Source organism: Pelophylax lessonae (genome assembly GCF_965119305.1).
Source record: "Pelophylax lessonae genome assembly, chromosome: 3".
Classification (NCBI taxonomy): Eukaryota; Metazoa; Chordata; class Amphibia; order Anura; family Ranidae; genus Pelophylax; species Pelophylax lessonae.
In genome coordinates, this window is record NC_138770.1 from 186258314 (window position 1) to 186284677 (window position 26364).

The 26364-nt window shown below is 41.4% G+C and overlaps 1 protein-coding gene across 1 annotated transcript in view; it reads left to right on the forward strand.

Moving 5' to 3' along the window:
* Positions 1–390: 390 nt before the first annotated feature.
* Positions 391–26364, forward strand: part of SHBG (sex hormone binding globulin) — a gene marked incomplete at its 5' end in the record, with an annotated part of 43283 nt that continues 17309 nt past the window's right edge. The window contains 4 exons of the mRNA XM_082249322.1: positions 391–609; positions 8871–8980; positions 16984–17173; positions 25723–25890. Coding sequence (XP_082105448.1) covers positions 391–609; positions 8871–8980; positions 16984–17173; positions 25723–25890 — 687 coding nt within the window. The remainder of the gene's footprint in view (positions 610–8870; positions 8981–16983; positions 17174–25722; positions 25891–26364) is intronic.

A 26364-nucleotide genomic window follows, 5' to 3' on the forward strand; every position in this document is an offset into this window, starting at 1 on the left:
AAGCTAATGTCAATGCCCCATGGCAGAGTATCACTTAGAAGAATGGAAAGGCTCCAGGTTGAGCAGCACACCACTGCGGCATATTGGCAGTCCAAAGCTTCTAAGCAGAGCTTCTAAATCGATATGAAAAAAGTGAGATACCTGGAGATGTCTGTTTGCAGCGTCCCATAGTTTATAGTGAGCTCTGACAATTTTTGCACATGGCTAGATAAGATAAAATGCAAATGAAAAATAGGACAGCATGAATGGATAAGGACAAACGGTTAATTATAGTTATAAATAAAATCACTGTCCTTGTGGATAGTCTTTGTCCCTTTGGTAAAGGGTTAAACAATTTGTCTCCTCTGTTCTCGTGGAACATCTGCAGGAGGCAGACACTGGGAATGTGTTATGGTTGGAGCCAAGGTTGGTCTGAGAAAAGGTCTGATTCCCTTCTATCTGAGCTATATAAAGGATAATGAGCATGTGACAACTATTCACATCCACTGCATCGGTAACATGAGGATTCTTAGCTGTATATCCATTCCTATCACCCTATTGCTGCTTTCCTATGGGGAGTTTTCTTCGGGCAGTCTGCCACATGCTTCCAGCAAGCATCACACAGGACAGGTAATTGTTTGCGAGACTGTCTATGATTGAGGCATAGGGAAAAATAGTTCATAAAACAATGTCTATATGGAGATCACCAGTTTGATTTCCGTGATATTTTATTTATAAAAATATATTAAAAAATATTACATATGATTTGTCTAGCTTCAGAATGCTGATAATTCTGAAGCTATATGAGGTGTTTAACAGGTAATCAGAGATGGAGCCATTCCAGAAGGAAATTACCAACGATTTATGAGTAAAATACCAATTCATGACACATAAAGCATTCAAAAGGGACAGAGACCCATAGCTGTACATAAAGTGTACTCTCTTATTAGTTGATAGAGGGTAAGCCCATTATAGATCTTTGCATTGTTACAAAACTTAGACAGTTTAATTTCAAGTACCAGTTGGGGCAAGATATATCTGTAGGAACATCTTAGAAATAAGTTATATGTTCCTTTAAAATAATGTGTTGCTGTATAGTGGCTGAATATTGATATTAGATTTTCCTTTGGGAATTATTCTTGTGTTACTTTTTATGGTTGGGCAATAACTGATCTGTTGATGGTGACTGTGTTGCTTGCAAGCTTTACAGCTAACTGAATTGTTTTGCCAACAAATTTGTTAGTTATCTCTTTGAGGACAGCCAATCAAATTATGATCTTTTGACGTCAGATCTATTTTTTCTGTGCTTTGTGTTCTAAAGCCATCTAAACCATTACATGTAGCATGCTAATTAATTTTAGTATGGTTATAATTAAAAAGATGGTAGGACCACAAAGGAATTTCAGTCCTGCAAATTCACCCTAGTGCCAAAAGAGAAGTAAATTCAAATTTTTAAGTTAAAAAGTAAATTGCAAACCAAATGTAAAACAAATACCTTTTTCAGCTCATCCATTTGTCTTTTAATGTACTGCAAAGTTTGGTATTACACAGCTGACAAATTTTTAAGATATTTTCCACAGTTTGGTGCATCTTATTCTGTATAATGGTCTTGGACTACCATTTGTTTCTGTATAACTATTTCGGAAATACTGTTTAAATGTAAATACATATACCTAATAATTGTTACCTGAGAAAGAAGACTTATGCTGGCCATAGATGATTTTTTTTGTTCAGCCAGTGGGAAACAAAGCAAAACAAATGGATTCCTCCATCCTCACAAGCTAGGTGGATAGGGAAATCCTCCCCACTGCAACATTGTATTCTGACAGCAGTACTCTCTGATGTGAGAATACACCAATCAGTGGATGCAGCTGGCTGGTCGAGAAAAACTTTCCAACAATACTGTACAGCAAAAGTCGATCTAGTGGTTGTCTTCTGTCAAACAGGCATGGCCACACATGGATTAAAATTCGTCTGCTGAACCGACTGAAATTGTAATCCATCCATGGCCAGTTTTAGATTACTCTAGTGTATCCTGCACCTGGCCCATGTTAACCATATGGAATATTTGGAGGGATATATCTTTAGTACCAGAAATGGACTGTAAACATCAGAATACACAAGTCCTCATACAATAGCACTATGGACATAAACTCATGATGGTAGAAATATGTTAGATATATCTGCTGATTTGCCTATAAAAAGTGCAGGCTCAAAGGCTGCCTATCCTATGGACACTATCTAGTCAGTCACTGACTAGACCAAGTACATGATCAGTTGGGTTTAAAAAGCTGCATCCCCTGTCCTACTTGCTTGTTCTAGGTCACTGATATACTAGATTACCAGAATAAAGATAAAATCCCCAGATCCTGTTCCTCAAGAAACAACAATGGCAGTGCTCAGAACGCTAGACTCACAGGTTGATGTTGATATTGTGAATGTGCAATCATAACCTGTAGCAATCATAGATTCTTAGGCCTGTTTCACATGGGCTTTAGCTTGTATAAAAGCAGTGTGAATAGCAAGCATTGACAAAGCATTTGCAGAGCTTTCAGCAAGCTTTTTTGAAGCTTTTAAAGTACCAATCATCTCCAGTTTGTAAAAGATGAACACAAATTATTATGGTAGTGTTGATTGTCACTTTAAGCAAGCTGCTAGCAGGCTTTTAACAGGTTTCAAGAAGTTCTGAAGCCTTAGACCGCATTCAAATTGATCCGACTTGGACCGCGACTTGTCAGCCTGACAAGTCGTGGTCCGTCACGCTCCCATTGTGTAGTACAGGAGCCGTTCTAATAGAAGCGACACAAGTCGCTCCAACTTAGAAAAAGGGTCCTGTACTACTTCTGGGCGACCTGGAGGCGACTTGCATAGACATTCATTTTATGAAGTCTGTGCAAGTTGTGCCGAAGTCGCGCTGCACGCGACTTCACAGGTCGCGCTGCACGCGACTTCACAGGTCGCCCCCTAACTCAGAGCGACGTAGTGTGAACCAAGCCTTAGAGTAGCTTCTTGAATGCAGTAATCAACACTGCTATTAGGATCTCTGTTCAATATTTAAACTAAGGTGTCCTTTTATGAAACAGAGATGAGCAGTGATCCTGCTGATCACAGCTCATTTCCGATCATTCTCAGTTTATGAAACAGAAATGATCAGGGGAGAACATGTTCTTCGCTGATCATCTCTTCACACAGGAATCTGTCATTGCCTGACACAGAAACAGCCAGGCTATGAAGCTGCGATCTCCGCACTTCACTGGCGATCTGTGCCAGAATTCACACTCCCGGGTTCACCAGCCTGGAGCTTGTGAAGCGGGGAGTGAAGACAGAATCGGGGGAGAACTGAGGGGGAAAAACGAAGATTATCGACTTCCTTCATCCTCGTTCAGACCCCCCAACATAGTAATCATGTCCCCCTGCCATATTTATGTATATATATACATGTATATATATATACACACATACATGTAGATATATATTTAATGTGTATATATATATATATATATATATATATAAAATGTATGCGTGTGTGTATTCAGTGTATATATATATATATTTATGTAAGGGGACTATTATTTATTAACATTAGTGGGGATCGTGTACTCAGCAGTGGTAATTTATCACTGCTTGTTAAAGATCGCCAGTGATTTTCATACTACGGTAATCTCGCTTTGTCTCACGAGATTACAGGCATCCCATTCACTTCTACACAGATCGCCGAGGAAACACTTCTCCTCTGATCACCCTGGGAGGACTGAAGTTCTCCGATTCATAAAAAGGGTGCCAGAGGAGATAGTTTTCCCCGGAGAACTGCAGAGAAGCGAATAGAGAAAAAAATTCACCCTTTCATAAACGTACACCTAAAGGCTTGAACACAGCTCTGCACAAAGCTTGCTGTTCACAGTGCTCTTTTTAGATATCTGACTGATAATGTGTTCCTAGGAGGACTACTATTACTGCCCTCTGTATAAATTACAGACATGAGAATGGGCACATTCAGTCACAGCATAGTGCAGCATTATATATCTTCATTTCCTACAACGATACAGAACCGTCCTACTGGATTACAGGTGCTTTAAACTGCATTGCAGTACAGGTATGTGAACAAGTTTCTGTGGTACCCACAACCATATGATGATGTCACCTCATCTGGACAATCATGGGAAGTTTGCAATGTCTGTAGGCTTCCATAGCCAACTTATTTCAGAGGTAAGGGGTTTTTCTGGATTTTTTTTCCTATTGTTTCTTTTTAGATAGATTCAGTACCAAAGGATTTTCCCACATCCTGTTTTTTTCAGCAGTAATCGTTATCAATCCCTATACAGATGAATAAAAGATCTATGAAAATGTTCAAACCATCCAGGTATCAGTAACACCAAGACTAGTCTTCTGTGGTTCAATGATACAACCGTACTTTCTTGGTAAAAGTCATGCAAACCCAAGGCAAAACTTTTTTTTATATGGATTTGGATATAGTGGAGATGGATTAGAATACTTGTCAGTTTTTATTGCTGTCTGTGTCCCCATTAGGGAGATTCATCCTCTCTATTTGTCCTGTTTACCATTATTGTTGGAATTAAAAGTAAAAGAAAATCCCACATTTGGGTTGTCACTAGAAAAGTACTAGAGGGGAAATCTTCAAATGGGGACACTAGTTCTGGTGATCTAGAGTGCCCCAAGGGATTCCCTTAATTTGCAGGGATTCCTCTCACTTCCTGTTTTGGCTATGGGACAGGAAGTGCAGGGAAATCTCCTCAATGTGACACAGATGGCAAACAAAACTGACAGGGGTGATAACCCTCCCTTACTCTATCCAAAATGAAAAAAATTGATTTTCCTATAGTTTTACTTTAACAGTTTTTTTTTCCCAGTACATATCCAAAGGAAGTGGGAGAATGTCGCTCTAAAGGGAGGGGAATCCCCTATTAGACAGTTTCTACTAAAACAGGTGTCCCTGTTGGAAGATTTCCCCTCACGTTTTGTTATATTGACAACTGTGAACCTGATTTCATATCACTTCTGCCCTAGTGTCAGTGGTCACCAAGACAAACAGAGTGTAAATCTCCCCAGTATGGACACAGACAGCACTGGAAAACCTGACAGTAGTATGAACCTCTCACCATTCTATCAAACTGATGGATGAGCTCACTTTGAATAACAATTGTGTGGCCATGCAACACTGTACCCATATGAAATTGTTATCATTTTGTTCACATTAATAGAGCTTTCTTTTGTTGGTATTTAATCACCGCTGTCTTTTTAATTTTTTTTGCTAAATAAGCTAAAAAAGAGCAAACATTTTGGAAAAAAACATGTTTTTCTTCATTTCTATTATAAAATTTTGCAAATAAATAATCATTCCTTATTAGGTCAAAATGTAGACTGCTACATTTTTTTTTTGGTAAAAATAACCCAAAATCAGTGATTTTTAATTTAGTCTGTAGGAAAGTTAGGGAGACTACAAACTATGGTATACCGGTATATCTGAAAACTGATCAAGCATGATGTACTGCCAGTCTATCTCAATTCTTGAGACCCAAAAATGCTAGGACAGTACAAATATCTCCCAAATTACTCCTTTTTGGAAAGTAGACAGTCCAAGGTATTTAGTAAGGGGCATGGTAAGTTTTTTAAAGTTGTAATTTTTTGTCATAATTTTATTGAAAATAAAGAAACTTAAAAAAATAGTTTTCTGCACTTTTTTTTTTTTTCATAGTGCATCATAGTGCATCACCAGTGAAGTCCAGCATCATCATAATTGGTGTGGTGGTGATCAGAGACACTGACTGATAACAGTATGTAAAAAAAATTAAATGTAAAAACTATTTTTTTTCTTTTTTTACATTCTGTGACCAGAGCAACACAGTATTACCATAGTAACACTGTACTACTCTGGGGAGGGTATCAGGAATTTTTTTTTTTTGCACACTATGATTTCTTATAATAGTGAATATCACTGTTAAACAATCATTTTTACTGAATGAACTTGATTCATTCAGTGTTTACTGATTGGCCCCAGCTGATCACGTGGTACACATGGGCTGTGATTGGCCGTGTCTGTACCATGCGATTATTGTGACCAATTACAGAGATGAACACAATAGCACACAATGAATGGCACGAATGTAAGCCATCCAATGTGTACAATTGTCATGTGATCTGCTGTGAATGGCCACAATGATTACATGGTACTGGCAGCGGGTTGGTACACTAATTTGTCATCTGCTTTGTCTGGTGGACACAGTGGGTGACAGATCACACTGTAGCATCGCCCATTCTGGGAAGAATGTCATATGACTTCCACCATGAATGATGAGAGTGATTAAAGACGACCAATCAAGGTTAAAAATTTGGCTTCTAACCATTGAATCTGACTTCTGTTTAGGAAAAGTAGAAGGGTGCTGATATCTTAATGGGAACCCTTGTTCAGATCATCCAGTGCACACTAAACTATTTACATATTCTGAACAAGCAGTAAAATTACTTTTAAAACAAGGTCTCAGTCATCTCTGTATCTATAAGCCTTGTGAAGAAATTATTTTTCAAAATTTACAACACAGGCACTGTCTTTTTCTACGAAAGCATTTATTGGCAGGCTGCTAGCTCTGCAATGTAAACAAACAGCAGGTTTTTGTTAGCCATTTGCCACTCGGTCACAATACTGTGACTGGGCAGCAGCTGCAGGCTCGGCGACTTAAATGATTATTGCCAGCTTGCTTCCAGGTTTGAGATGCGCATGTGCATGCCCTCTGCTCACCCATGCTGTGGTTGCACACAGCACAATTTTGTCAGCAGGTGTCAGCCCATGCTTTATGGCTGAGACCTGGTAATTGGCTGTATTCAATCACAGAACAGAGTCCTGTGATTTTTTTTTTATCTGTACACAGAGCAGTGATCTGGCTGTTTCTTCTCCCTGCAAAGCAGGGAGAAAACACCGCCAGATCTCTTAGTAAAAGCAGCACATATTCCACATATTACACTTGTTAGGCACACAGTTAACACCTTGATTGCTTTTTGATGTAAACCCCTTCCCAGCCAGTGTCATTAGTACAGTGACAGTGTACAGTATTACATCTAATCACTGTATAAGTGTTACTTTTGATGTCAGTGTCAGTTATTGTACCTTTTGCTGACCACCGCCATTACCAGTATAGCGTCATAGCTGTGTAAATTTCAGTATATATACCATAGTTTATAAACTTTTACACAAACCGATTAGTATACACTTATTGGGATTTTTTTTTTTTTTTTTACCAAAGACATGTAGCAGAATACATTTTGGCTTAAATTTATTAAGAAATATTTTTTTTTTTATTGGATATGTTTCATAACAGAAAATATATTATTTTCAGAATTAATTTTTGTTGATTTAATAAAAACGTTTAGGAATGCTCTATTTGAGTAAAATAATTGCTATAAATTCCCCATTCACATGTGGTATTTTGGAATTGCACTGAAATCGTGGCAAAATGAACTGAACCACAGGTATTTGAGTTCCAACTATTTTTAATGGCATTTCAAATTTGGTGTGGTTTTGCCACGATTCTTGCGTGATAATCCCATAGCAATTGCGACAAATCACATTGTCAAAAGAAGCTCCTTTTTGGACACTGAGGTTTGCCGAGATTGGCACGTGACTGTCGCGAAAAAAAACGCACCTCATTTGAGGTACCATCAAAAATGAATGACACCTAAACACGTATGTCGCGTTTTGTCACAATTGCAGTACAATTTGGAATAATTAGCAAAATTGTGGCAATTGTGCCCCCAATCCCAAATTGCCATATGTGAATGGGGCCAATGGCCCGTTCACACCAGAACGTAGTGCAGGAAACCCATGTTTGGTGCATTCAAAATGCCTTGCAGTTCCAATCTGGCAGTTTATAAATGACTCCTAAAATAAAGGGGCAGTGTGGAGAAAACACTGTGGCGTCATGCAGATAGAAGTATCACCTCTCTGTTATCAAGATCCTCTTTAGTGTTTATCTTAAGCCAGCCATAGATGGTTTGAATTTCGGCTGGTTCAGCAGCAATAATCACTGTGTACTCCCGGAAGGAACAACTCCCCATGCCCCCCTGGCGGGAGAACACAATAGCAACACTGAACAATGATGTGTTGATGGGGGAGTCAAGCAATTTTCTTTCCTGCAACCTATGGTTTCTACAGGGAATCTTGGGTGTTGTAGTCCATTCTTCATTCATTCTTCATACAGTGCAGCACTACTCCAGAACTAAAAGTCCCATGATTCATTGCAGCAGTTGTGTCCTCCAGCACCAACCGCTCTGTGTGCAGTGTTGCTGCTGCAGGCAGCCTCTTGCAGCGAGGGGGGAAAAGCACAAGTGGGCACAGCCCACTCTGCAGCAGCCCAGGCAGCGCACCTCCAGGTCATATTGAGTACCTACATACAAATATATTTTCTATCACTTCCTATTGTGTTTCAAAGACAGGAGATAATGGGATTTCTCCCCAATGGGTCAATGGAGGCAAAAATAAAAGAAAAACTTACAGGAGGTTTAACCCTTCTCCACTCTGTCTGAAACTAAATGGGGTCTGCATGCAGAGGTACAGTTTGAGCCATGAGTAGTCCTTGATTTGCCTGTGGGACCTCAAAGTCCAAAAGTAGGTAGTGATGGATTAAAGGAGACCACATCCTTTTCAAGGGGACCATTCTATCATTAGGCATAGCGATCATTTTATTATTTAACATCATCTAGGAGACCTTGGATTTGACTTCAAGAAAAGAAGTCAGCAAATTTCCAAACCTTTGCTCTAGCTTGTTTGGTGACAGTAAAAATTGTATTAGCTAATACACTTTTTATAGCACAGTGTTTTTCAAAACTGACAAGGACTGTGCAGAGAAACAAAATAAGTTACTAGGATTGGTGTTTTTCAGGACTCTTGTTCAGCTGGAAGCCCAGTGAGATCCCCACACAGCCTGTATCTGGGAAATGGAGATCCAAAGAATGTTCTGCTCCTGGAATTCCCTCTGTCATCCTTAACCAGGTAAAAAAAATGCATCCTTTTAAATAATAGTAACTGGCTACTCTAAACACATAGGGTATGGTCTGTAAAAACTTGAAGCAGAACAGTCAAGTTCACCACTCCATTCTCTGACCTAACCTGGGTTATATGAAAGGAGGAGTCTGATGGTTGGCTACTGTATATACAAGAGTCTCTCTAATTTTTTACTACACGTCACAAGTCATCCCCAAGATAGTAGAGATTATGAGTTATATCCTAGTATATGTAACACAGGTGTAAGGTGGGCAACCTTTCTTAGACCTTTAATAATAGATGGGACTTGAACAGTAGCACTGTCTGCACCTACATTGAAGGGACTAGTATGTTAACAAGGCCTGGATTTTATGATTATGCCTCACAGTGTCAATAATGTGAGATAGGAGACCCAAAACATGTTTTCTGTACTTCAAAATGTAATTTAGGAATTGATGATATTAGTCCCCTAAACCACCTTATTTGCAAACCTGACAATGCTACAATTTAGGAATCATTAATCATTAGGGATGATCGAACGGTTCGGGTCGACCATCGGCTCGACCCGAACATTGACTGTTCGAAATTCGGCCGAATTTCGAACTTTTTGCTGAAAAAGTTCGGAATTCGGCAACCAGAACCGACCAAAATGCAATGGGACAGGAACTGAGCTTTAAAAGCCTGTGATTGGACCAGAACCATCAGTAAAAGCCAATTGAGGGGGCAGGAGGATGCTAGGAATGTGATTGGAGTGACTAGGGGGTGCAGAGGCCAATCAGTAGTGAATACACCCCCCCAGTATATAAGATAGCCCCGCCAAATCTCTAGCATTGTAATACAGGGATGTGGAAGAGAGTGGAAGCAGTTCTGTTACTCCTGCTTCAAAAGTGTCATTTAGCAATTATTAGTGTGAGGAAAGGGATATCTAGTGTAGTTAGGGTACTATTTTCCACTATAGTTAGATTCAATAATCTAGTTTCTGTAGGGAAAGTGTTAAGTGTCAGGGGGACCGTAGTGTAGTGTAGGGTTAACTGACTCTGACTGCTATTGCAGGGAGACCAAACCCTTCCATGTCAGGGTGTCCGCCATAGAAAAAAGATTGTTTCTATTAGAATTGCAGTAGAGCAAGATAGTGGCTTCACTACTTTCACACCTGGCCGTTTTTGTTGCAGGCGTTTTTTGGGCTTTTTTGTGGACGTCTTTGGAGGCAGGCATGACATCTGAACTTCTGTGTAGGGGTATATATAGACACACACACATGTATGTATATATACACATACACACATATAGGTGTGAAAGTAGCAGAACCCTATGCCTGCGCTAATGAAATTATTTGCAGGCATAGGACTTCGCTCCTATCACACCTATATGTGTGTATGTTTATAAATACATGTAAGTGTGTGTGTATATATATCCCTATACAGAAGTTCAGATGTTATGCCTGCCTCCAAAGATGCCCAAAAAATGGCCAAAAAAAAAACGCCTGCAACAACACACCTGGGCGTTTTTGTTGCAGGCGTTTTTTTGGGCATTTTTTGGGCGTCTTTGGAGGCAGGCATGACATCTGAACTTCTGTGTAGGGGTATATATACACACACACTTATATGTACTTATACACATACACACATATAGGTGTGATAGGAGCGTAGCCCTATGCCTGCAAATTATTTAATTAGCGCAGGCATAGGGTTCTGCTACTTTCACACCTATATATGTGTATGTGTATAAATACATACATGTGTGTGTGTATATAAACCCCTACACAGAGTTCAGATGTCATGCCTGCCTCCAAAGACATCCACAAAAAAGCCCAATAAACACCTGCAACAAAAACGGCCGGGTGTGAAAATAGCGGAGCCACTATCCTGCTCTACTGCAATTCTAATACAAACAATCTTTTTTTTTTTTCTGGTTCTGGACATGCTACAGAGCTGAAACTTCACAGGTACACTTTTTAGGTCCCCCAGACACTAAATCCAAAGAAATCTCATTTTTTTTTTTTCAATAATTTTTTCAATAATTGGCTCTCTATCAAAAATGACAATTTTTAAGAACTTTTTTTGTGTGATTAATAGTGCCTGGGGCATGACCCAGAACCCTATGCACTTTTTAGGGGCATTTATTGGGTTTTAGGGCCTCAAAATGGTGTTTTTTTTTTGATTACCGAAGTTCGGGTCCCATTGATTTCAATGGGGTTCTGAAATCTGGGCCGAACTTTCGGGAAGTTCGGGTGTTCTGGTCGAACTGAACTTTTCAAAAGTTCGATCATCCCTATTAATCATATGTAACTCCAACTAAAAGTGTATTCCAAAATGCCATGCACTGCTTTAAGTTGAGTTCTTAGTTCAGTGCCCCATCCATTCCAACAGCAAAACCAATAGTGCTTAGGTTGCACAATCTTAAAACCTGTTTAGGAAATTATAGGTCTGATATGGTTTGTGACACAACAGCCTGAAAGAGAGCCACGTCTAAAGTAAATAAGCAGAACTATCCAGTGGCAAAAGTGTTACACAATATGTAGAATATAGGACATCAGTGGCGGTTCTACATTAAATTGCTCCCCGGGCAAGACTCCCTCCCGGCGCCCCCCCCTCCCCAAAAAAAAAATAACATGACAACATAACAATAAATGCAGAGTGCCATAGCATTGCCCCCAATAAATGCAGAGTGCCACAGCATTGCCCCCAATAAATGCAGAGTGCCACAGCATTGCCCCTAATAAATGCAGAGTGCCACAGCATTGCCCCCAATAAATGCAGAGTGCCACAGCAATGCCTCTAATAAATGCAGAGTGCCACAGCAATGCCCCCAATAAATGCAGAGTGCCACAGCATTGCCCCCAATAAATGCAGAGTGCCACAGCAATGCCTCCAATAAATGCAGAGTGCCACAGCAATGCCCCCAATAAATGCAGAGTGCCACAGCAATGCCTCCAATAAATGCAGAGTGCCACAGCAATGCCTCCAATAAATGCAGAGTGCCACAGCAATGCCCCAATAAATGCAGAGTGCCACAGCATTGCCCCCAATAAATGCAGAGTGCCACAGCAATACCCCCAATAAATGCGGAGTGCCACAGCATTGCCCCCTTTCAATGTAGAGATGCCAGCGTGCCACCTTTCAATGCAGAGCGCCAGCGTTCCCCCCGCGAGACCCGTCCGTGCACTTACCTCACTTCTCTTGAGTTCAGTCCCCGGATTCCCCGCTTCTCCTCAGTCCTCCCGCGGCGCCTCCTCCTCGGCCAATGGCATAGGGTTTGCCTTTCGGCCAATCAGGAAGCGGGAGGACCCACTCCCTGATTGGCCAGGAGGAGGATCAGTGTGACAATAGCGAATTTTCATTCGCTATTGTCACACAATGGGCGGGCTCGGGGGGGAGCAATGCTCTGCGCCTCGGCTGCCACAGTGAAATTATTCAAAGTTCCTCGGGCTGGCCGGTACCATTTGATCCACGGACCGGTATCGGTCCGCGGCCCGGGGGTTGGGGAACACTGTCATGCCGGCCCTTCCCCCCCCCCCCGTTTGCCCATGCCTAAAACCGCCTCTGTAGGACATAGTGTACTGTATAGGCCAACCTATTAATTGCTTTTACAGATTATTGTTGGCGTCAAGTGTCCTACATATAGATACATTGTGATAAACAGAACTCAGCATGTTATGTACAAAATTAAGTTTATTATGTTTATTCACTAAACATCTGAAACCTAGGCTGTATTGGTTTTGGTGGTTGAATAGATAGGGAATTATACAAGCAACTAAAGCCATCTTAGTTAAGATTGCATTCAGTAAATGGACATTTGATGGACTCATTGATGACTTTATATGTACATACCATGAATGCTTTTTTTCTGTAACAAAAATTATTTTTTTTTTTTTTTCAAAGTACAGTAACCAGTCTAATACATAAAAGTGTGAAAGTATACAGAGCTGTTTTTGTTGTGGTTCAAGTATATCCATAAATGTTTTTTTTTATGATTAATGCATGTTTATTGCAATGATTGAATCTGTCCTTTTATATGACATCTTATAAATACTGAAAGAATATGTAATGAATGAACAGAGGATGATTATCTGATTGTGTTCCATCAAGCTTGGCATAGTTTGGTCACAAATACAGAAGTGTGTTGTATGTGCCAAAGGCTAAATTGAATTCCCAATCTGGCTTAAGACCTAACAGTAAAGGATAATGTATATATTTGGGTTTCTTTCTTTATTGAACTTCTCTCTGTAGCACCCTCTTCTAGTTAGGCTGGTAGGGTAAATTTAGTTTTTCTTGGCTCCACTGTAGTGAGTGGAGCAGTGATTGATTGTTTGGCATGTTCAGGGTTTTTCTGAACTAAGGGTTTGATGCCTCCCACCTCCCTCTAAAAAACATTTTTAGAGTATAGGGCAGGGAGATTCAGATGACTAGTGTGAATATTTATTAAAAAGGACTAAAGAAAGACCTATTACCCGTGCCGCATCCTGATATATACTATGTTTACAAAGAGTTTGCAAGACACAGTCCTGCTGGTGGAGGATTTTAATGGCACTTACATGAGACAAACTTATTATATTTCTAAAAAAAACATCTTTTATTATATATCATTAAGAACACAATGGGCAGCAACAAGAATTACACACATCAATCAATGGATTGAACGTAGACAGGAGTTCACACCAATATTCACAAGTATATTAGGCTACATTCACACCTGAGAGTAGCGTTTTCGTGCGTTTTTTACCGCGATTTTACCGCGATTTTTACCGCGATTTACAGGCGTTTTTACAGGCGTTTTTTGTGCAGGCGTTTTTAGATTGAATAGAGACCAATGGAAAACGCCTGTAATCTGCCCAAAAAGAAGCTCATGTACTTTTTTGAGCATTGGGCGTTTTGCTCACAGCGTCAAAACGCTCAGATGTGAACAGGGACCATTGAAATGAATAGGATTTGTCTTGTTGGGCGTTTTGAGAGCTGATCCTAGAGCAGAAAAACTCCCCAAAAACACCCCAAAACGCCTACATGTGAACGGAGCCTTAGTATATAAGTATTGATCATATATATTATTTCACTATTATCACATATCATACAGATTTCCCTTGAAGCGCGGTACTTCCCCCCATTTCTTTCTGTCTTTTAACTGTGTGGCCTACAGTAATAAGTACATGCGGCATTAAGGGTATTTCCACCTATATCTCTTAGGACAGCGCAAGATTCACACCCATATACACACAAGGATATTGTATTATACTTTCATGTATTTTAATGTAGTCACCTTTGGGCACCCATTGTGTTCTTAATGATATATAAAATAAGATATTTTTTTTAGAAATATAATACGTTTGTCTTATGTGAGTGCCATTACCACTTGCCGACTACCAGCAGTACATATACTGCGGCAGGTCGGCTCTGTCCCGCAAAATCACATAACTTTAAGTCGCTTCGCCGGACCGCACATGGGGGGCGCGTGCGCCCATTCGCCCCATGGGAAGCTGATCTGCGGGTCTGGCGGCCGCAATTGCCACTGGGCACCTGCGACCACTCCCTGTGGAGACAGAACGGCGGTCTGCCATTGTAAACACAGAAGACCGCTGTTCTGTCAGCAATAAACACAGGGCTCCTGTGTTCCTCCTACTTAGAAAAAACAGGTCCCTGTGTTCATTCCATAAGTACATCCCCCACACAGTTAGAAAGCAGCTCCTAGGGACACATTTAACCCTTTGATCGCCCCAGGTGTTAACCCCTTCCCTGCCAGTTTCATTACTACAGTAACAGTGCATATTTTTAGCACTAATTACTGTAGTATTGTCACTGGTCCCCCTGAAAGTGTCAAAAATGTCAGTTAGGTGTCAGATCTGTCCACCACAATGAATATATAGCTTTTTCCTTCTGCAAGGCAACCCCATGAAACAGAGGCATCCCTGGAGGCACGTTAATACTAAGGGGGAATCGACTGACTGACAAAGTAAGTGACAAGTTGCTAGTGCAACTGATCCCATCCTCCACCACCTCTGCCTCTTATTGATCCCATCCCCTCCCACCACCACAGATCTCATCCCTGTTCACCCCATCACCTCTACAGTAGATAGGAATAGGAATGAGATCTGTGGTGGGTGGGATCAGTAAGAGGCAGAGGTGGTAATGGGAGGATGACTAATCCCATCACCACTGCCACAGATCCCCTCTCCTCACCACCACCGCTGCCACAGATCCCACCCCCTTTACTACCATTGCTGCCACTGATCCCACCCCCCTCACCACCACAGCTGCCAATGATCCCACCCCCCTCACCACCACCGCTGCCATTGATCCCACCCTATTAACCACAGCCACTGCCACTGATCCCACCCCCTCACCACCACCACCACCGCTGCCACTGATCCCACCCCCTCACCACCACCACTGCTGCCACTAATCCCACCCCCCTCACCATCACCACTGCCACTCATCCCATCCCACCACCACCACTGTCATTGATCCCATCCCATTGCTGCCACTCATCCCATCTCACCACCGCTGCCACTGATCCCATCGCCCCCACCACTGCTACCACTGATCCCATCCCCCCCACCACTGCTACCACTGATCCCATCCCCCCCACCACCAATGCCACTCATCCCATCCCATCCCCCCACCACTACCACCACCACTCATCCCATCCCACCACCACTGCCACTGATCCTATCCCACCACCACCCCTGCCACTGATCCCATCACCATCGCTGCCACTCATCCCATCCTATCCCCCCACCACTACCACTCATCCCATCCCCCCACCACTACCACCACCACTGCCACTCATCCCATCCCATCTACCCCACCACCACTGCTGCCACTGATCCCATTCCATCCCCCCGATCACTATCACCACCGCTGCAACTCATTCCAACCCCATGCCTCACCCCTGTATACCTGGATAAGAGGGTCGGCATATAAAGGAGGGGACTAGTTCCTCTATATGCCGCCCCTGCCGCCCCTTTTATCCAGGTGTACAGGGGTGAGGCATGGGGCTTGGTCGCCCCAGGGATCAGGGGAGTCCTTCATGGTTTCTTGCACTGGGGCCCTGAAGGTTCTAGTTACGCCTCTGAGCCTGAGCATTGCACCCTGGGAAAAAAAGGGGAAAAAGTCATAGGCTACAGCATACCCAGAAGCACCAGGTATTTCCTATAGTTCAGACAGACAAATTGATTGGTGGTAAAGCCCATCACAAGTTAGTAAAACTCTGGGTGCGTTTGTGAATGGGTGGGGGGGGGGGGGGCAACATAAGCTTTAAAGTGAAAGCAAAGTTCACTTTTAAACTTGTACCTACAGGTAAGTCTATAATAAGGCTTACCTGTAGGTAGAGTGAATATCTATTAAGCTTGCATTCCTTAGGAGATTTTCACACAGGATGCAGCCAGTGACGTCACCAGTGTATGCGCTCTAATGGGATGACTTATCTGTGCCATACCTTCAGAGCTCCGTTCATACAGCCAGAGCCCGCAAACCCAAAAGGAAGACCGGGTGAGGAAGTCGTGATAACGCTGCATTGAAGGGCTCCGTAAGTTATGACTTTAACCTGTAGGGAGCCCATTTTTTTGTTTTTTGAGGGGGTTTACTACCGCTTTAAAGAAAACATACTACTTTGCAATGAATAGGTATGGGCAGGATAGGCAGACAATTTCCCTTCAAATCTTACTCCCATTCCACTTCATTGCACTGTCGGAGCAGAGATGGTGATGAATTAAGATATTGATGGTGATGGAATATGATATTCATTGTAGGATTCATCCCACAATGCAGTGTTAAGTACCTTAATACACAATGCATATACCTTTCAAAAATGTGGTATTTGTAGGATAATTTCAAGAGGCTCTTGTGTGGTACTCTGGCTGAAACAGTGATGGCAATATTTATCATGTCATGTTAATATCTCCCTGTGGCCCCCATAACGTTTGGCAGTACCTTCAGTTCAGATGTTTTATTCTGGTTATAGATATACTATACTAAAATACAGCATGACGTTTTTGTGACCATTATTCTATACGATTACAGCAATCTCTCATCGTTTGAAATCCGAACATATGACAGCACAGGCATCATATTCTTTGGAAATATTGGCAAGGATAACTGGTTCGTACTTGGGGTTCGCAATCGTCGATTGGAGATACAAATGAGCAATGGCAATGGCCAAATGGTTCTCTCTAAGTGGGGACCAGAAGTCAGCAATGGCAAATGGCAAAAGGTGAGAGCTGGATTAGCTTTTGAATTTCACTGCAGAAGTATAATAAATATAGATAATAAGCACTTCAAGTTCTCACACTCATGTGTGCTAATTACCCCCAGTTTTTGTAAGTCAATGAAGTCTATAGAGTGATAGCTGTAGACAGTAGCAGACTGAAGTAAGCAGAGCAAGATTTATGACACACCATCACCAACACTCATATAGGCATAAATGAAAAATTGTTCAAATAAAATATTGTTAAATTAGTTAGAAAACCCTAGCAGATTCAATAAGGCTGCCATTGATGATCATTCCTTTGGAAAATGCTAGTTGCCTGACATTCCAACGATTTAGTTTTAATGCTTTCTGGGTTTCTGATCTGACAAGTATATTTTATCTTTACAAGGAATTCTGACACTTCTTTATCAACTGGGTTCTGGGGTCTGGGATTTAGAATGTATTTATTTATTATTATTGCAGGTATTTCTATAATGCTGACAATTGATAGCACTTTTACATATTGTACATTGACATCAGTTCCTGCCCTTAAAGGGAAACACCAGTCAAAAATGATATTTTTCCTATTAATAGTATTTTAAATATCTTTATCTTTGATATTATTCAATTTCTGGCTAGCTGATTGTGTAGCTTAAAAAGTCTTATCTAAACTGGACAATCAGCTTCTTCCTGTTCTTCACCGACAACTCTATCTCCCTTTTATCTGAATTTGCTAACCTGTATTTCACTTCCTGAAAAGGTTGTTGGCCTTTCTTAGACAGACATGCCTAGACCCGCCCAGCCCCACCCCCATTCCTCTTATCCTTCACAGAACATGATCTCCTGTCTTCATAGCCTCATTTAGGCTAGCAGCTTCTCCTGAGAGAGAGAGAGAGAGAGAGAGGGGGGGGGTCACATGACCAGCACAAATATAAAAGAAATAAGGTACAAAATAAATTTTTTTTGAAAGTTTAAAAGGATACAGATTGATTTCTATTGCTCATTACATGTGAGTGATGAGTTTTAAGCTCTGTTTCCACTAGTGCGACTTGTCATGTGACTTTGGACACACAGAGTCACATGACAAGTCACAGCCCATTGATTTCAATGGCACCCATTCCCATCTATGCCACTTTGAAAATCAGCGACTTTGAAAAGGTGCCTGCACTACTTTGAAGCTACTTTGATCCAGAGTGTGTAAAGTTCGATCAAAGCTGCATTTAAAGTTGCACTCTAAATCGCACAACTTGAGAGTCACACTTATGGAAATGTAGCCACTAGGATAGAGTGTGACTTTGAGTGCAACGTTGTTGTGACTTTGATCCAACTTTACAATCTCTGGATCAAAATCACATCAAAAGTTACATCAATGTAGTGCAGGTACCTTTTCAAAGTCACTGATTTTCAAAGTCGCATAGATGGGAACAGGTGCCTTGAAATCAATGGGCTGTGACTTGCCATACCACTTTGTGTGTCTAAGTTGCATGACAAGTCACACTAGTGGAAACGGAGGTTTAGTCTACGTTTCCACTATTGGGATTTAGGGTGCGACTTTGATGCGAACCTGATACAACTTTACACTCTCTGGATTAAAGTTGCATCAAAGTAGCACAGGTACCTTTTCAAAGTTGCATAGATGGGAATGGGTGCCATTGAAATCAATAGGCTGTGACTGGTCATGTGACTTTGTGTCCAAAGTTGCATGACAAGTCGCACTAGTTGAAACTGCGCTTTAGTCTACATTTCCCTTATTACGAATTAGAGTGCGACTTTGATCCAACTTTACAGTCTCTGGATCAAAGCTTAATCAAAAGTTGCATCAAAGTAGTGCAGGTACCTTTTCAAAGTTGCTGATTTTCATCGTCCCATAGTTGGGAACGGGTGCCATTGTTTAGTTGCACTGGTGGAAACGTAGACTTTTAGTGTGGTGGCCTGTACTATGATTGTACACTCACAGTCCCCCCCGTGTCCAGCTTTCTTCTCCTATGGTAGTCTTCCCTAGCACAGCTATACTGTATATGTGCATGGAATACTCTAGGGGAAACACAAGTAAGCGTAGGGAAAGCATGCAAACTTTAAGCGGAAAGAGTCCTGGTTGGTATTGAAACCAAGGACCCCAGTGCTGGATATTGACTCCAAACATAGCCAGGCAGTTAGCATCTTTCAGGAGACCAGCAATGGCAACGTCTGTCACAATAGGTTCACTTGAACCGGCTAATTCGCTATCATGCATACTGTGTCCCGCAGTGCATATAAAATAATAATAATAAATAATAGCTAATAAAAAAATAGAGGGCCAGTGGCATGTGATCTGTGGTCAGTCATATCCTTTATGAATTTAACTTTACTTCTATTTACAGTGCCTTGAAAAAGTATTCATACCCCTTGAAATTTTCTACATTTTATCATGTTATAACTAAAAACGTAAGTGTATTTTATTGGGATTTATGTGATAGACGAACACAAAGTGGCACATAATTGTGAAGTGGAAGGAAAATTATAAATAATTTTCACAAGTTTTCACAAATAAATATCTGAATAGTCTGGTGTGCATTTGTATTCAGCCCCCCCCCCCCAGTCAATACTTTGTAGACCACCTTTTGCTGCAATTACAGCTGTAAGTCTTTTTGGGATGTCTCTACCAGCTTTGCACTTCTAGATAGTGACATTTTTGCCCATTCTTCTTTGCAAAATAGCTCAAGCTCTGCCAGATTGGACAGAGAGCATCTGTGAGCAGCAATTTTCAAGTCTTGCCACAAATTCTCAATTGAATTTAGGTCTGGACTTTGACTGGGCCATTCTAACACATAAATATGCTTTGATCTGAACCATCGATTGTAGCTCTAGCTGTATGTTTAGGGTAGTTGTCCTGCTGGAAGGTGAACCTCCGCCTTAGTCTCAAGTCTTTTTCAGACCCTAACAGTTTTTTTTCTATTTGGCTCCATACATCTCCTCATCTACTCTGGCCACCTTCCTTGTCCCTGCTGAAGAAAAGCATCCCCGCAACATGATGCTGCCTCCACCATGTTTCACAGTTGAGACGATGTGTTCAGGGTAATGTGCAGTGTTAGTTTTCCATCACACATAGCGTTTTGCTTTTAGGCCACAAAGTTCAATTTTGGTCTCATCTGACCAGAGCCCCTTCTTCAACATGTTTGCTGTGTCCCCCACATGGCTTCTCACAAATGGGAATTCTTATGGCTTTCTCTTGCCATCTTCCATAAAGGCCATATTTGGGGAGTGCACAACTAATAGTTGTCCTGTGGACAGATTCTCCCACCTGAGCTGTGGATCTCTGCAGCTCCTCCAGAGTTACCATGGGCCTCTTGGCTGCTTCTCTGATGAATGCTCTCCTTGCCCGGCCTGTCAGTTTAGGTTGACGGCCATGTCTTGGTAGGTTTGCAGTTGTGCCATACTCTTTCCATTTTTGAATGATGGATTGAACAGTGCTCCGTGAGATGTTCAAAGCTTGGAATATTTTTTTAAAACCTAATTCTGCTTTAAACTTCTCCAAAAATGTATCTCTAACCTGTCTGGTCTGTTCCTTGGCATTCACGATGCTGTTTGTTCACTAAGGTTCTCTAACAAACCTTTAAAGAACTGTTGTATTTATACTGAGATTAAATTACACACAGGTGGACTCAATTTCCTAATTAGGTGACTTCTGAAGGCAATTGGTTCCACTAGATTTTAGTTATGGGTATCAAAGTAAAGGGGGCTGAATACAAATGCATGCCACGCTTTTCAGATATTTATTGATAAAAGATTTTGAAAACCATTTATCATTTCTTTTCCACTTCACAATTATGTGCCATTTTGTGTTGGTCTATCACATAAATCCCCATATAATACATTTTACGTTTTTAGTTGTACAAAACGTGGAAAGTTTTAATCTGACAGAGCTTGAGCTATTTTGTAAGAAGAATGAGCAAAAAATGTCACTCTCTAGATGTACAAAGCTGATAGAGACATCCCAAAAAGACTTGCAGCTGTAATTGCAGCGAAAGGTGGTTCTACAAACTCACGGGGGCTGAATACAAATGCACACCACACTTTTCAGATATCCAATTGTAAAAGAAAATGGGAAAACCCTTTATCATTTTCCTTCCACTTCACAATTATGTGCCACTTTGTGTTGGTCTATCACATAAATCCCAATAAAATACATTTACATTTTTAGTTGTAACCTGAATAAATGTGGAAAGTCTCAAGGGATATGAATACTTTTTCAAGGCACTGTATGAAATGAGACAAGGCGAGGTGTTACATAAGGAAATCATAGACAGACCCTAGAGCTATACCCCGATTAGGGAGGTTTCAGGACGGTGAGATTCGGAGTGTGAGGTCATACCCTATTTTCCCTCTCAACATTTCCCCTCTTTTCCTTTTCTCTTCCCAGTCTTTGATGTTATTTCTCTTAGGTCTTCTTGCCTATTCCTTCTAAATTTTAAGGAGTTACTGCTAACTCAGGGTGAAGGCCTGTTTCTATGTGACGAGGGGTGTAGCTTCCTTTCCTTGGAGGTTTAGGTCCTCTTTTATGATTGTATACAGTTTATACTAAGCATATTTCCAAGCCTTTGCGGTCCATGGGCTGACCTTAAGCTTGGAGAAGCAATATGTAATAGCTCTGTCCTCTGGGGTACAGTAGGCCTGGGATGTGTCATGTTAATGCATTACTTAGTGTCTTAAACATCACTTGGGGTTACCCCACGCGGGCAGAAGTGAGAACTGACAGCCAGGCTGAACTAAGAGAAACTGAACAAACCAGACTACAATTTGGCATTGTTCTACAGCCATGCAGAACTAAATTTAGAGAGGGCTGATTTTCAGTACTCTCTGGATTGATCGGTTCATATTAGGGAATTTCAGGGTTTAAAAGAGTTTTGGGTGGGAAGAGTCTTCAAACCCTGATTACCAGGACTTTGGTCCTGTAGGGGTCATGAAAATGCAAATGGTGTGTTCTATGCCAGAGGGTGGGACTAACCTGTCTATGATAAAGACAAAGACTGATATGAGAGGCTTCAAAGTCAGTATCACATGAAAAAGAACCGCAATAGCAGTGGATTGCAAGCCCATGTTACAGATTGTTATTTCCAATGTTATTAGATATTGATTGCATACGTGTTCCCTTGCCAATTCATCCAAAACGCATTGGATCCACTTGTTGTTTTTTATCTTCAATACATTGATGAAATAAACCATCAAGTGAGACAATCCTTTGGTACCAGACACTCCTTTATACTCACCTACGTGGTTCCCGCTAAAACATCTCTGCAAACAATTCTCTTATCAGAAAGGTAGCAGCCCAAGACCTTACCATATCAACTGCCACTGTCCTCCATTAGGTAATAACCCCCAGAAGGGAATTCTACTATAACCTCCGCAAAAAATTTGACCAATAACCAAACTTTGGGTGCACAAGTCCAACACTGTCTTCCACACACACCACGCGGCCTCTGATAAGGGTTCAATGCCATGATCAAGAGTTTTGTAAGTAAAAGGCTTCATTCAGCGCTGTATCATCAAATTGCTAAATGTGAAAAGTAGACTAGAATGCCACCTGCTGGCTCTGAAGTTGAATGCAAAATATTAATATGCAGTATTTTATATTTACCTGACTAAAAATAAATGGTAAAAATGATAAAAGAAATAAGATAGGTAGAAGATACAAGGATTCTTCAGAAAGACCAGGAGAGAGGGAAGAAAACTGATAAAATACCATGGGAGAGATATCTGTCAACAGAGGCACCCATGATGGATGGAAGAGTGTGTTTTTTACATATGCTGTAAATACTGAACTTAAAAATAAAGTATTCTGTTTCCATCCATCACAAACACTTCTACTGACCTCACCTCCAATTTTGGGGTTCAAAATCTCCACTTTACACAGTGTAGGAAACCACTCATGCATGTACTTTAAATGGTCCAGTCAGGGACATATACACCGATTAGCCATAACTATAAACCACTGACAGGTTAAATGAATAACATTGATTATCTTGTTACAAATCCATCTGAAAGTCTATGGGATATATTAGTCAGCAAGTAAACATGTTGTCCCTGAAGCTGATGTGTTGAAAGCAGAAAAAATTGACATTGCAGGTTGTTGTGTATAGGGCTGTGTAGCTGCAGACCAGTCAGGGTGCTCATGCTGTCCACAGCCAAAAGTGCTAGCAATGGGCATGTGAACATCTGAATTGGACCATAGAGCAATGGAAGAAAGTGGCCTGGTGTGATGAATCATGTTTTCTTTTACATCACGTGGATGGACGGGTGAGTGTAAGACCCTTACCTGGGGAGGGAGATGACACCAGGATGCAGATTATGCGAAGGAAGAGAGCTGGCAGAGGCAGCGTGATGCTTTGGGCAAAGTTCTAGGAAACCTTGGGTCCTGCTATTCATGTGGGTGTTACTTGACACCTACCACCTGCCTAAATATTGATGCTAATCAATTACACTTCTTCATGGAAAAACAGTAATTCCTGAGAGCAGTGGTCCCTTTCAGTAGGATAATGTACCCTGCCACACTGCAAAAATGGTTCAAGAATTATTATTATTATTATTATTATTATTCAGGATTTCTATAGCGCCAGCAGTTTACGCAGCGCTTTACAATGTTAGAATGAGACAATACAGTTACAATACAATAAATTACAAGAGGATTAAAAGGGCCCTGCTCAGAAGAGCTTACAATCTAATGGGGTGGGGCAGGTGTTACAAGAGGTTGTAACAGTAGGGAATGAGCTGATGGAAGATTAGTTGGAGGTGTGATAGGCTTCCCTGAAGAGAGGAGTTTTCAGGGATCGCCTGAAAGCAGCTAGAGTAGGAGATAGCCGTACAGGTTGAAGTAGAGCGTTCCAGAGGATGGGAGAGGCCCTGGAGAAATCCTGGAGACGAGCATGGGAGGAGGAGACAAGGGAGCTTGAGAGTAGGAGGTCTTGAGAGGAGCGGAGAGGACGATTTGGGTGATATTTGTAGACAAGGTTGGTTATGTAGCTTGGGGCAGAGTTGTGAATGGCTTTGTATGTTATGGTTAGTATTTTGAATTTAATTCGCTGGGCAATCTGGAGCCAGTGTAGGGATTGGCAGAGAGGGGAGGCAGACACTGAGCGGTTGGTAAGGTGGATAAGCCTGGCAGCAGCATTCACAATGGACTGAAGAGGGGATAGCCTATGAAGTGGTAGGCCTATGAGAAGGGAGTTGCAATAGTCGAGGCGAGAAATAACTAGGGAGTGAATGAGTAGCTTGGTGGTTTCAGTTGTTAAAAAGGGGCGAATTTTAGAGATGTTGCGGAGGTGAAGTCTACAAGTTTTTGACAATGCTTGGATTTGGGGCTGAAAGGACAGGTCAGAGTCTAGGATTACACCTAGTACCCTGGCATGAGGGGAGGGATTGATGATTGCATAACTAGTTTTGATGGAAAAGTCATGGAGGGGGGGCACGGTCGGGGTGGGGAGGGGGGGAATTACCAGCTCAGTTTTAGAGAGATTTAGTTTGAGGAAGTGGTGCGACATAATGGTTTGAGGAACACAAGTTTGAGTTGTTGACTTTGCCTCCATATTCTCCATATCTCAATCCAATTGAGCATCTGTGGGATGTGCTGGAAAAACAAGTTCAATTCGTGTAGTCCCCTCCTTACAACTTACAGGATGTAAAGTGGTTGTAATTCTTCGTTTTTTTTTTTTCATAAAAATAACAAACAGGCCTATACTTATCCGCTCTGTGCAATGTTTTGCACAGAGAAGCCCCAATTCTCTTCTTCTGGGGTCCCCCGCCGGCACTCCAGGCCCTTTCTCTTCATTGGGTGTCCCTAGGGAAAGCTGCTTTCCCTGGGGGCACCCGTGCGTGCTCGCTCCCGTTGCTATCAATCTGTCCAATGAGGAGAGTCACAGCGGTGGGAACCGGTGAGCTCATGCATATTGCTGGATCGGATGGGCTCAGGTAAGGAAAAGAGGGGGGGGCAGCTGCAGCAGAGAAGGGGAAAAACCACAAGGCGTTAGAACTACTTTAAAGGATCTGTTTCCTGGGCGCTTGCTGCTAGATACCACAGCGTACCTTCAGAGGTCTAGTAGTGTCCATACCTTGAAGGGTTAGGGCTATTTTGGCAGCAAAAGTTGGTGTTTTTCAGCAAAAGGGGACCTACCCAATATTTGATGGTTGGTCATAAAGCTATAGCTGATTGCTGTATACTTGACAGGTTCGTCCAACATTAAAACTAGGGGCAAAAGAGGCTGCTGTTGATATTCCTTCTATAGGATTACTTTAGAAAGCAGTTCTAGGAAGTAAATTAATAACTGGTTGCTATGAATTACTGTACCTCATAAGTTTTGGACTGATTTAAATAAACACCATGCTTGCTGCAAAATCAGACCATTTAGCCAATAATATTGCGCTAGTCTCATGCAGTGTATATGAGTATTATTATAATATACTGTGAGTACAGAGATTTCCTACACTGAATAACATGTTAGTACATGCAAAATGTGGTATGTTCTAAGATCTGGCCAGGCAAAACATTTTTGTCCCTTATTGACTCACATGGAACTATTATATGGAACTCCTATGTCTTGCAGGTGACTGTGGACAGCTCGATTAATACCATAGATGTAAGAGTGAACGGAGAGGTGGTTATCATGCTAACTCATCATGTAAAGAATGAGCCTGTGATCTCTGACTACGCTAATCTGGAAATTATCCTGGGTGACCTTCCAGCAAATGGCCAAATTCAACTTCTCAGACCGGTACTGTAATCAAATAACATGTCTACAGCATTGAGCTAGACATTTAATAATAAAGCTAGCTAATTAAGAAATGTTCAATAAATTGCATCAATGTGTTATATTTTAGGAATGGGGTTATTGTTACGACCACAGCATAAACAAATGTATAAGTATACAGTAAACCCCCGCTCCATCGCGGTTCAGTTTTTGCGGTCCCGGTATATTGTGTTTTTTTTTGTAATGTTATTTTACTATATAAATCCTTAAAAATGAAATATTTCTGTGTTTTCCATAGCTCTTGCTATGTCTCTCCATATCTTTTATGTGTTTAAATGAGTTTCTATTGTTTTAAAAGTGTCTTTAAAGACCTTAAAATGCTTTTACACGTACAGTGACAGTAAAAAAATCATGCCTACAATGCATTTTAATAGGGTTTTTCTATTTCGCGGATTTTCACTTTTCGCGGCTGGGTCCGGAACGTAACCCCCGCAATGG